This window comes from Lepidochelys olivacea, assembly GCF_965140295.1.
Source record: "Lepidochelys olivacea isolate rLepOli2 genome assembly, chromosome: 2".
Lineage (NCBI taxonomy): Eukaryota > Metazoa > Chordata > Testudines > Cheloniidae > Lepidochelys > Lepidochelys olivacea.
The window spans coordinates 204,946,414-204,960,316 of NC_140412.1; the positions used below are offsets into that span (position 1 = coordinate 204,946,414).

The window sequence follows — 13,903 nt, forward strand, 5'->3', positions numbered from 1 at the left end:
TCATATTTACATACACTAATACAAAGTCTTGTGAATTTGCATGAGGTGAGAGGTATTAATTTTTACATTCACCGCACATAAAAACAGTGTCAGATGCTGAATGTTCATGGGAATAAATTTTCAAGCACAAGTAATGAAGTATGAAATAGGAAGTCATAGATTAGAATGACCTTTCAAAACAGGCATGGTACAGTATATTATAAAAAGAAAGTCTTTCAAGCAGCATACATAAACCACAAAGGACTACTCACTATGTCATACGCAGTTACAATCTTTTTCAAGACCTCTGGAACAGTCCCTTGTATCTCCATAGTGGGATACTGATCACTGAGATTCAGTAGTACCAGTGGTGTACTCTCAGGTCCAACCAAGCGGGTAGACACTGCCAGAATACACTGCATAAGATTTGCTACAGGAGAAAGGCCACATAATTCTTTGAATGAAACGACTGCATTCTGTTAAAAAGAAAATAAAGAAGTTACTTTACAGTTAAACATGCTTTTTAATCTCTCATTCATTCAGTTTAATAGACTTATATTTCATTGGATAATAGTTATAACCCAGCGATGGTGTAGAATTATCAATGGTTTCGTCCTGGAAAAATTGCAGTTTTCCAAAGTACCATAGATATTTGCAATATTTTATTTATCAGAGATATTAAAAATTCAAATAGACTTAAAATCCTGCTACAGAAAATAAATGTTACTTAGAATAAAGAGGTTGTAATATGCTACTATTAACTTCAATTTGTCAATAAATATAAAAACAATGAACTACTAATCCATGTTGATTGAACAAGCTTTTGAAAAGTTTCAGAAAGTATTTAAAATGTTTTTAAATCCAACTGCTTAAATGTTATGTGCTGAATGTCTCAAATAAACTTAGTAAGGTGGAGGGGGCAAGTCAGTCCATTTGTAACTTTAAACATACCTATTGTATGTCAGCATTCTCCAGACATGCTGAGGATCTGCTGGCTCCCACTTGGTGTGATGCCAGAACGCTGCACTCCACTAGTGATGTCACACTATCACTTAGATGACCTTCTAAGAGTACTTGTTAAACCCAATATTGTACATATTCCAAGAGTTTATAGTATTTTTATTTTGTATTTTGTAGGCTAGAATATAAAATATATATGTTTAAACTTAAGAAACATTGAAATATTGTAAACATCAGCCATTTATCTTAATCCTATAAAATGATTCCAGCCTCCTGTCAACTCCCATGATGGGAGTGCTCTCCACCATAGTGAATTTAGGGTTGTTGCACCAAGTGGGAGGTGGCGATCTGTGGCAAGTCTGGAGTTTGTGGACCTGTAAGAGAAAAATAAGTAAGTTTAAGTATCAAATGTTCCAAGTGCTCCTCTTATCTTGGTCATTTGGGATATTCTGCACATATTTTAAAGCATATGACATATAGCATATAGGTCTTGAGTGACATTTTTACTTTCTGAAAGACCCTTTATACTGCCAGAAGGGTGTAAAGTTTTAGTGTAAATGGGAATCAGGGCTTAAATACGTAGGCCACTTTTAACAGACAATCCACATCAAGTTGACCTCAACCTATTTTTAAAAAGAACCTATTATGTATGAATTTGTATACATAAGTTATTTCCAGTGCAGTGACTGGTACATCACACAACTATTAACATCAATTTTTAATTGTGATAGTAATTAGCCATTGGAACAATTTAACCTAGGGGTTGTGATCGATTATCCAATACTGACAATTTTTAACTCAAGATTGGATATTTTTCTAAGAAAATATGTTCTAGGAATTATTTTGTGGAAGTTCTATGGCCTGTGTTACACAGGAGGTCAAACTAGATGATCACAATGGTTCCTTCTGGCCTTGGAATCTATTAATTTTGCCTTTCAAATAATTTGTTTTCACTGTTTAGTAAACCAAGGCTATTTGTAATAATTAGATTGGAATTTAATAAAACAACAGGACATCTGAAAAGACAGGCCTTATACTGATCTTCATTCATAGATCTCAAACTTTACAAATGTGGATAAACATTACAAACAGCAATTTTACAGAAAAGAAAACTAAGACCCAGAGAAGTTAAGTGGCTTGTCTAAGGGTACATAGCAAGTCAGTGGCAGGACAGTGAGCAGAATTCAGGTCTTCTGGCTCCCAGTTTGATGTCTTACCCACTAGGCCATGCTGACTTTCATGATTTTCTGCACTGCCAAGCAAAGTGGATGTTCTATACCCTATCCAGTATAATCACTGACATCATACACTCAGCTGTGATAGTGATACAAGCTTTTGTATTACTAACACGATGCATATTGCTGACTACAGAAAAAAGGCCTAGTATGGATAAAAGGATTCTAATGATTACTCAAACAAAATCTTGGTGTAGTTCACTATACTCCTATGTGTACTTTATTCCATGAAATACTTTTCTATTTCATATTTAGAATTCCTAGATACCCGAAGTTGTCTGTCTTTCTAGTTGCTATATCATGGCAATTATAGTAGTAAATGAATATGTAATTAAGAAATTAAACTATTTCAAATTCCCTGACATACATTTTGCAATTGTCTGTATTTTAATGGGATTTTTTCATTTATTTTTAGGACAGTTTATACAGGTGTAGTATAAACACCTGTGTAGCAGAGATTATATTTATATTACAATTTAAATTTTTATAGACACATTATGCAAATCTGTCAGTTAAAATAATCAAAATTAGCATTCTATCATTCACCTAAACTATATCCCTCTTGGGGACATTTCCAGGTATGCTACTGATAAATTGGGAAGATGTAAGTACATCTTTCAAAGTAACAGAATGAAATGCATACAAGGAAATTCCTTCCCATGCACTGACCCTAAAAAACCCTACTAAATTACGTTTTTCAAAAACACACCAATCTGAAAAATAAAATAGCATACTAGTTACGAGCACACCTTCTTATTGTACATTCAAGTCTTAGGATCCAGGTTTCTCCTTAAGGCACTTTAAAAAAATCTCCTAGCCTATACACAAAATGGAATTAGAGCCTCTCGTTAATTACAGATTAAATTCATATCTAGTCTGCAATCTGAATCTCATTTACCAGTCATAATCATTCCTCCACATTTTGCTAATAATCTTTGCTTATGGAATGGAATGGGGAAGGTGTAGGAGACTGGACACAATTCATAAGAACAAGTGTGCAACACATCATGCAAATCTGTCAGCTCAAATAATCAAAATTATTCTATCATCCACCTAAACTATATTTGTCTTGGGGACATTTCCAGCTATGCTAGTAATAAGATGGGAAGATGTAAGTGCATCTTTCAAAGTAACAGAATGAAATGCATAAAAGAAAACTCCTTCCCTAGCACTCCTAAAAACCCTAATAAAATTACATTTTTCAAAAACACACCAATTCTGAAAAATAAAATAGCATGCTAGTTACGAGCACACCTTCTTTTTGTATATTCAAGTCTTAGATCCAGGCTATCCTTGATTAAGACACCTTAAAAGAAATCTCCTAGACAGTACACAACGGAATAACAGACCTTCCTTAATTACAGATTAGATTCACATCCAGTCTGCAACCTGAATCTCATTTACCAGTCATAATCATGCCTCCAAATTTTGTTTGTGATCTTTGCATATAATAATGTCTTTGGCATAAATCATACTGAATGGAATGGGGAAGCTGCTGGATACAATTCAGAAGAACAAGTATAATCTTTAAAGTTTGCAATACTGTTAAAATCTTTCATTTATTACAACTTTCAACATAACTTTATTCATAAACAAAAGTTATCTGCACTGATATACAGTACAAACACACACCCTTTTAAAATCTGGAATTGAGCCTCAAGCACGTTTCTCTGAACGAGTTTTTCCTTAAAGTCATATAAAATAAGAAGATTTAATAGGTAACTTTTTTGATACGGTTATACTTAATTTTATTTTTTAGTGCTAGGACTTTTACTGTAGTTTTTATATAGTTAAAAGCTTCATCAAACAGAATATTAATCTTTACATTTTTCTCTACTTCTGTCCTAGATCAGTTCTTGTACCAGGAATCTTTATCAACACCCAAAAGATGCAATCCAACAGTGGGATCCATAACCCAGCATCTTAGCCTACACTACTTCCTATCATTCTGTGATACTGAATTTATTTGATATTGCAGTCTTTGAAACACGCCCTTTAGGGGAGAAGGAGTAACTCCATCCCCATTTAAAGTGTTTGTAAAATACTAGTTCTCTTTTGGATCCTGGGAAGGGAAAGATCTCTTTGAAAGATCTGCTAGTGATGTGAGGAAAATTTTCACCTCATAAAGAGATGAGGAAGCCATTATGCTATGTTCCATTTACAGGGTCCTTGAGAATTCTTTCAGATATGAGGGGTCTTTGAATATACAGTAAACTGTTCACAAGTTTTGTTATTGTTAGTAATGTTTTCTCCCTGCACTTCTTTTTTACTTAAGTTCTTGAAGCTGAAAAGTAGCCTCTACCTTTTTCTCCAGTATATTCCTTCTCAAGAAATAGGGCCAATTAATAGGCTTGAATTGTAGCACAAACCATGTGTTTGTACCAGGAGTTATCTTAATATCATCCAGCTGCTGTTCAAATAGAGTCTGTTTTTAAATTCGTTCAGCATAAAAACGTGATAAATCAATACTATTATAAAATGCAGTTAACATTTACATATCTATGTAACACACACTGCAGACACACCATAATGCAAAAGTACAACTGTGGCAAAAACATTGATAATTTCATCGTAAAAACTGTACCTGCATATTTTCTCTCAAATCCGTAGCATCCCGTATAGGCTGGAGAGCATTCTTGAATACTTCATCTATGGTCTTAATCCATAATGTTCTCATAGAGGCATATTCCCTGGATTTCTTTCCTTTCCTCACTGAGAGGCCCCGTTTATGAGGTTTTCCACCACCCCTTCGATTAGTAATGGCAACATGTACAAACAAGAAAGCATGTGCTAAAATTTCTCCAGTTAAAGATTGCAGTGGAACATGCCTATAGCCTGTCTGTAAACACTCAAAGGGAATAGTGTACTGCCCAATAAATTCATCCCCAATGTAATCATCATCTAGTACTACAAAACGCATGACGGCTAGTTCAGGAAGATTAATTTGAAATTCAAAACTTTCATCAAAAATTGGATTGTCTCCATTCTGATGCACAGTTTTTGTCCTTTTTTCTGCACAGTCTGCTGGGATTCCATGAATTTCTACATATACATAAGGATCTACAACATCACCTTTGGCACCTGACCCTTTGGGTTTAGGAAAGTTTTGCCCACTAATAATTTTAACATGAAGAAGTTGAGGTGAAACTCCAGGCACAGTATCTTTTGTATTTGCACTGAAGAAGGATACTTCCTCTCGCATGATGGCAGGACGAAGGACATAGCCACAATTCCCGTTTTGTCGAAACCAACCAATGTTAAGGTCCATCATTAGGCCAGGTGTCTGAAAGTTCATGGCTACTATCTGACAGCCACACTTCCAAAAATCCTGGGGATTCATATTACTAGAGTCAATCCTCATAGGACTAGGAAAAACCCTGGCAAGAAAACGTTTGTTGTAATTTACAAAATCTCCTGGATATTCATTGGCATATTTGCTAGCAAGCACTTCATTAAATGAACAAACTTCCCAGTATTTCTGAAGCTGAAATGAGACTTGAAACTCTTTGAACTGAACTGATTTACATATGCTTACCAATTCGGAAAGCTCTTTGCAAAGCTGAAATCGTTTCACTATCACAGTGTTCTGTTGTTCTGCTCCCTCTTTCCCTACTCTTTGTGACATTTCTGCTCCTTCATCTTCATCTGTAACATCTCCCTCTTGCCCAGAGCAATTAGAGGAAAGCTTCTTTGCTTTAATTAGTATTTTCCCTTTAAGTGAGTCAGGTGAGGGAAGATAAGACTCTTCTATGCTTGGAGACTGTGTGTGTAGCTTGTCCCCCAAAATTTTCATGTGTTGAACCATTACTTTCTGCTGCTTAATAGAACAATGATTTTCTAAACACAGAATAAGAGGGTATTCTGAAGCAAAAAATGCGTACTTGTTAATAATGTCAATTACACTGCGGAAGACTATCTGTGATGTCATTGTATGTCCTGTATAAATTACAGGCTCATTATCTGGACCATCCCATACATCCAATTCAACACTTCGGCAACCCATTTTAAGAGCACGAATATATCCTGTGATATCAGATGGACCTCGGAACTGGTCCTCTATCAAGTATGTATTGTGAGATGAGTTTATGAAATAATGGGATAAAGGTTGTTTCATATCCTGACAAACTTTTTTATGCTCTGGATCAAATATATGACAGTCAGGTGAAGTAAGATAATTAGTAAAACCATCTATAGAGAGCCAGCCCTTTTCCTGGCCCTCATTTGATGGTTCATATTTGTGAATAATTTCAAGGCTTATTTCTTCTGTGACATGTGCCATTCCCTGTTCTGCTTCTAAAAACATCATAAGGTCCTTGGTATCTAGGAATTCTTTATTGCTGGAAAACTGAACCAATAAGAAGTAGATCTCAGGTCGGGTACAAAGCTCATGGAAAACTTCAATAAATTCTTCCTTTGTGATTTCAGTACCAGTTTTGTCCTTGGATCGATGTAACTCTTTGAACTTCAGCTCAATTTTACTTGTTTTTAAACCCGGATTTAATTTTTTTATAAACTGCACAGCTTTATACAGGGCTATATGTCCAAAATTATCTGCATCAGTTTCACTGAACATTTGTGAAACCCATGAAGTCCGCATATTATCTTGGCTACTTTCTATCATATCTAGTGTATGTTTTCCATAAGAAATTAGGTATCTTAGCCCAGTAACCCAAATGTTTGCAACATCTGCTGAGTTAGCAACGAGATCTAGAGACTCATAATTATCTCCATAAATAATGGAAAATGCACAGTCTTCTGATATCTGGTCATAAATTCCATTGCTGCGGAATATATCTGTATTTTTTCCTGTTCTCACTTCTTTGATTGATTTAATATCAATCTTTGCTTTTTCTGAATCCTTCTTTGAAGGTTCCCAACGCAGGGACTGCATATCTGCATCTAAAAGAAAGTACCGGTGATATACTCTAGAGTTGGACCGAAACTTTTTGAGCTCAGAGCCTTCAACCATTGCATTAATACAGTCACTTGCACTACTGATCTTCTTCTCAGTCGGCATGCTGCTAAATGACACAGTCTTCTTCCGTTCTCTCTTTTGTTTTGTACCATCCTGTGGATAAAAAAAAAAAGTCAATATGAGCTTGTTTATATGACATGCAAGATCTTTATGATCAAAGTTCAAAAATTAATTGAGGAAAATCTAAAGAAGGTATGTTGGACAACAAATCTTTTGTTCTGACACCACAAATGCAAAATCTGACATATTAACAACTGCTAATAATTGTGTTTGCATACCTATGTATCTGGCATTTTTAAAAAATGTTTTTTTCTGTATCACAAAGCTTAGGTTTTGTATGCCTACAAAATTTTTGGTTTTAAAAGTAAAAAATGCATAGTATTTTGTTAGTAGCAGCATGATGAAGTAGGTATCTCACATTCTACTAACAAGATGGTGGGAAATAATCTGTTCCCCTGAGCCCTCATGCAGTCCTTGTAATTATTTGTAGATCCCTGACACCTTATTAAATAGAGTGCTTAGATATCATGGTGATAGGATCCTTAGAAATACCAGAGCCAGACTGATACACAATTAAAGAGACAGGTCACGTCCTCACAGAACTTACAATCTAAGTACTGACAGGCAAAACAACACACACATAGCTCTTCCTCGCTCCTTATCCTGCCCACTGACCATCCCCGATACACATTCTTCCCAACCTGAACTGGAGAAATTCTCCACTAGCCATATCTAGCTGCTTTACGGCAGCTTAATAATTTTAGCAGACAGGATAGTCTGATGGGGAATATTGGGATGTACAGTAGTGATTTGGGGGACAGTCTTTGCTGAGATTATTGGGATGTAGAAGGTGTCACATAAGAGTATCTTAAGGAAGAAGAATTTAAAGCCTCAACCTTAGAACAAAAAGAAAAGGAGTACTTGTGGCACCTTAGAGACTAACCAATTTATTTGAGCATAAGCTTTCGTGAGCTACAGCTCACTTCATCGGATGCATACTGTGGAAACTGCAGAAGACATTATAGACACAGAGACCATGAAACAATACCTCCTCCCACCCCACTCTCCTGCTCACTTTAGATAAGCTATTACCAGCAGGAGAGTGAGGTGGGAGGAGGTATTGTTTCATGGTCTCTGTGTCTATAATGTCTTCTGCAGTTTCCACAGTATGCATCCGATGAAGTGAGCTGTAGCTCACGAAAGCGTATGCTCAAATAAATTGGTTAGTCTCTAAGGAGCCACAAGTACTCCTTTTCTTTTTGCAAATACAGACTAACACGGCTGTTACTCTGAAACCTTAGAACAATGATTTACCCACCATTTCTGTTTTGTTTTGACCCTAAAGTTTCCTTATACATTAACTACTGCAAGAAATGACTTTTTAAAGATAAACAATACCACTTAGCCAGCTCCCCTCAACTTCATATCCAGTTTAAGGTCACCTGAATGACAATAACTAGCGCAATATATAATGAGTTTCAAAAGAGAAACAACTACATATGTTCATTATCTTGCACCATTCAGACAGAAATCAGCCTGAGAAAATTTCTAGGAGTGTTTGAAAAATGGCCATGTCTTGCAAAGGGACTCAACTTCTCACCCAATGAAGTGAGCTGTAGCTCACGAAAGCTTATGCTCAAATAAATTTGCTAGTCTCTAAGGTGCCACAAGTACTCCTTTTCTTTTGGCAAATACAGACTAATACGGCTGCTACTCTGAAACTTCTCATCTGTAAGGTCTAACACAATCGTTCCCATGGAAGAACCTCTTTGATATCAGATCTCAAGAACAGCAATTTTTCTATTTGTATCCTCCTGCAAGGTTCAAATAATTACTTTTCCAGATTTGTATAGAAAAGTTTTGGTGGGGTGTTTTGTTTTCTTTTGTTTCTGAGGGAGAATTTTCTCGCTAGTACTTTACCTCTGGAAATCTGTTTAATTTTCATTCCAGTGCTAGCAAAGATTGCTAATATGGGCAGCGGCAGGGGTACTTTTACTAGATTGTTGTAGGTCCATTCAAATAGAATATTTGATATACAGATACATTTCCACAGAATAAATTTCCTGAAACATTTTCACATGTAATCAAAGGACACTCATAAAAAATATGCATTTCACAACACTACTTATGTTGTACCCTTTATATAGCACCTAATCTAATAGAGAAAAGGCAAAATGCCTCTCCCATTATTGCATTTGGAAAATATTCATTTGGATGTGAAAATGGAGAATTCTGTTTTCATGATTTAATATGTGAAGCCACCTTGCCAAGTGTTTAATATTTGGTACTTGTAGTGCCACATAAAAATATAAATTTATCAGACATGAATATTGCATCTTTAACGACAGCAAAATCAGTTTTAAAAGACTAACCATGAGACCAGCAAAAACTGGTTGCCTTCTACATGTGTTTTTTAACTACAGATCAAACTAAACTGCACTGCAATCATTGGATTGCTTCTTGGAGTTGGTCCTTAATTATAAATTGTTCTTTAAGTATTTTTGATTTCCAGCAACAATTTGATTAGAGTTATTTTCTGAGTTTCAATAAAATTCAGTGACAAATTTGATTATTATTTACATGGAGCGGTCTTTTATTTTTATATTCTTGTAGTACTAGGATACCAATTCTTATTCTCCAACAGACAAGCTCAACAGCACACTTACATTGTCTCTCTCAAAACAAACATGTCTAGTAAGTGGATGGCATGGGAAATCTGAATTGTTTTGTGCATTTTTGAAAACTTTTTAAGACAGAACAAATAAAATACTACTTCAGATTAATACTAGGGTGGATAAAAATCAATGATTAAAAAAATAATAAAAAATCAGATTTTTTTAATTTAAATCTTTTTTTTTAATAAAATGCTTTTTGAGGGAAAAACCTATCTCAAGATAGTTTTAATTAAGATACATTATAGCTCAAAGATATCTCATCATGAAATAGGGATTATAAATTCTAATTCTATAGTATGAGAATATATTCAAGTAATGTTTAAGAAAAGTTTTGTAAATGAGTTTTGCAGTTCTCAAACTGTGGATTTGTGTCTCCAGAGATAACATGCTTGTTAACGGAAAAAATGTTTTAAAAGAAATAAATAATATATAGAGGTGAGAAATAACAGACCTCAACCCTATTGTCCCTCTGCAAATTTGTGTACACAGAGTCAATCCCTGACCACTCTCTAAAAGTGCAAAGTTTCAAAAAGTTCAATGAATAGAAGATTGTTGCGGGTGGAATAGATCTGGACAAGTAGAAGACGTCTGGAGATTTATGCGAGAAGGGGGGGACAGGCAGTAGAAACAAAAGTGAAACTGTTTGAGCAGCATATTCCAGACGTTTTGAGGTCTTTCTGAGTGTATCTTCATTGATTTGAGATCTGCCATACCATTCTCTCACTTGAAGGGAAAACCTATAATGGCAGCAGGCCATAAAAGAGACCCAGTGTGGGACTATTTCCCCTACCTGTGGATATGACAGGTATGCATGCAAAATGCAAACAGTGCAACAAAGAAATGCAAGGCCTGGTTGGCCAAATGAAACAACATCATGAGAAGCGTTCCTTCTCAGGAGGAAGCTGCGTTGAAGATGATGAAAGGAACATGTCTGAACACGCAGGATCTTCAGGTTGGTAAACTTTTTTATTTCATACTTCTTTCTTAAGGACTGCCTGTCTTCCTTCTGGACTATTCTTGAATTCTCATATTTGAGCAAAAAATATAGCTGTTACTCTATGGTACTATCACTTTAGATGCAGTTGTGATAAAAAATAAATAGCTGAAATAGACAGATCTTCCTTTTACAATTTCACCTTTAAAGTAGTACTGAGTGTCAGTGAATACAATGAGTAATACTAAATGAGAAGGATAGTAATAATAATTAAATAACGGCATTGACTTATTTTGTTTAGGAGAATCCATCCTCAACATACTGGATTCTGAAGACTATCCACTTTCAAGGTCACCGTCATTTTCTATAGTTTTAGAGTTATCTGCCAATGATAGTGTTTCAGTCACATCATGTATGTCACATTGCCACAGTATATCATCTGTAGCAAAAAGAAAAAAAAATCTCCATCATCCAGAAACAACCATAGATAACTTTGTGATAAGAACCAGCAGCTTACAAAAAGAGGTAATTGATGAAAAAATTACCTGGTGGGTCAGTCCACCCAGCAGAGCACATGTCGCAGGCTAATTACTGGATAAAGTGTATGAAAGAGAAACTGAGCAGTGTGCGAAAGGTCTAGAGCGTGAAATTGTTAACCTGAGTCTTGATGGGTGGAGCAATGTCCACAGGTATCCTGTTGTATGTGCTTGTGTGACAACAGAAGAAGGGAATGTCTTCCTTACAGAAACAATTGATACATCAGGAAATACACACACAGCAGAATACTTACAAGAAATAGCAGTAAAAGCTATAACAAACTGTGAAAAAAATTCAAATGTCTAGTATGCAGCTTGGTCACAGACAATGCTGCAAATGAATCCAAGATGAGAAGAAATTATTTAGAAGCGAGTGAAGAGAGTCCCAAGCTAATAACATATGGTTGCAGTGCTCATTTGATGCACCTCCTAGCCAAAGACTTCTAATAAAGGCTAATGTTGTTGAAATTGGAAAATACTTCCATAACAACCACTCAGCAGTAGCTGCTCTGAAAAAAAATGGGAGGAACCAAGCTAACTCTCCCACAAGACGTGCGATGAAACTCAGTAGTGAACAGTTTTGAGCACTATACCAAGAACTTGCCTAATCTGATGATAGTTTGTGAACAAAATCGTGAAAAAATAGATGGCACTGTCACAACCAAAGTTCTCAACATTGGGCTTATGAGAAATGTTGAACTCATGCTGAGTACCCTGAAGCCTATTTCTGTAGCCTTGAACAAAATGCAGGGAAATAAATAGCTGTTTTATTGCTGACGCTGCTGAAATTTGGAAGGAACTGAGTGAGATCTTAAAAAGAGAAATATGCAATGACAGAGTTAAATTACAAGCATTAAAAAAAGGAATGGGACAAGCACTATCTCCAGCTCATTTTCTTGCAAATATTCTCAATACTTGGTACCAGGGTCAAACCTTAACTGCTGAAGAAGAGGAGTTGACTATGACATGGACATCCAGCAATCATCCCTCCATAATGGCAAATATAATAAAGTTCAGAGCTAAGGGTGAACCATTCAAGAAATATATGTTTGCTGATGATGGTTTATAGAAAGTCACACAAGTGAACTGGTGGAAGTCACTTAAGCACTTGGATTCAGAGACTGTTGAAGTGATAATCTCACTTTTAACAGCAGTAGCTTCTTCAGCCGGTGTAGAAAGAATATTTTCTTCCTTTGGACTAATTCATTCCAAATTGAGAAACTGCTTGGAACCTGAAAAAGCAGGAAAGCTTGTTTTTCTTTTTCAGATTATGAACAAAAAGGAAAATGAAGGTGAAAACAACTGAGTTAGCTGCAGAAGCCAATATTTTAAGTTTCTCATGTTGACTTGGCTGACACAGTCAATTTAATTTTTGTTTTTTTAAAAACATATTTCATTTAACTGTTTTAATTAAAAACAATTTTAACAAAAACAAACCTGATTTTAAAAAACTTGAATGTTTAACTAAATTCAAAAATTCATATGCTTGTTTTGTTAAAATATTATATGTTTGCTGTTGAAGAAAGAAATCCAGAATAAATAACATTGCTGTTTTAGTTAAATAAAAAAATGTAAATGTCTGTTTGGTGATGTTCTCCTCCTAATACAGTTGGCAAGAAAATCCTCTACATATTAATTATTAACCTGTTGAATTGGAGATAGTTCACCTCCCAATGACTTCATATATACCTGCCTCAATTACCTTTGGTAAATGAAATAACCAAACAATCATTCATTTTCTATATAGCTGTAATACTAATCTGAAAAGTTTTTAAAATAAATCACTTTAAAAATGTATAGTGTGTACCTTCTAAAAATGAAACCTACATCTATCGCTGAGTTGTGAAGAATATGTATGTGACATTGCACTCCGCAGGCTTTATAAAAATATGTTTATAAATGTGAATATGATGTAACTGGAATATGCTTTATGCAAAGGGTCTCTTGTAAGGTATCATTACAAAGCCTATGATCTACAGAGTGTGTTCATCCCATATGTTTGCATGTATTATTTCTATGTCTGGAGTTAGGAGATTCAGATAAAAACTTGTACTACTGATGTAAACATGTTAAGTGGAAGCCATTAGGGGTGCTTCACAACCAATGACCTGTAAATGGCTGTTTACTTGCAAACCTTCCGGGGTACTTGCCGGCCAGCCTTGGAAGAATGTAGGCTAGGGTTCTCACAGGACATGTGACCATGTCACATGATACTGAAATCCATCTTAAACCTGGTGCTTTTCCATTTAGAAGGGGGGGTGGGAACACAGAGAAAGACAAAGGATTCCCGCCTTGTGCCAAAGCTATAAAAAGGGGTGGAACAGAACAAAGGGGCGGCCAGTCATGAGAAATCCCTAAGTTACCACCTGAGCTGGAACTAACAAGGTCTGTACCAGGGGAAAGGATTGGGTCCAGACTAGGAAGGAGTCTAGTCTATGAAAGAAGCTTATTGGAACATCTCAGAGATTGAGATTTACCTGTATTCAGTTTCTTAACGTATTAGGCTTAGACTTGCGTGTTTTGTTTTATTTTGCTTGGTAACTTACTTTGTTCTGTCTGTTATTACTTGAAACCACTTAAATCCTACTTTTTATACATAATAAAATCAC

General features: G+C 35.5%; 1 protein-coding gene across 4 annotated transcripts in view; it reads right to left on the reverse strand.

The window, feature by feature from the left end:
• Window positions 1–13,903, reverse strand: part of PLCL2 (phospholipase C like 2) — a 213,105-nt gene that overhangs the window by 88,691 nt on the left and 110,511 nt on the right. For all 4 annotated transcript variants that reach the window (XM_084620024.1, XM_084620023.1, XM_084620026.1 and 1 more), the window contains 2 exons: window positions 4,759–7,242; window positions 252–455 (listed from right to left, as the gene is read on the reverse strand). In XM_084620024.1, the coding sequence (XP_084476150.1) occupies window positions 252–455; window positions 4,759–7,242 (2,688 nt within the window). The remainder of the gene's footprint in view (window positions 1–251; window positions 456–4,758; window positions 7,243–13,903) is intronic.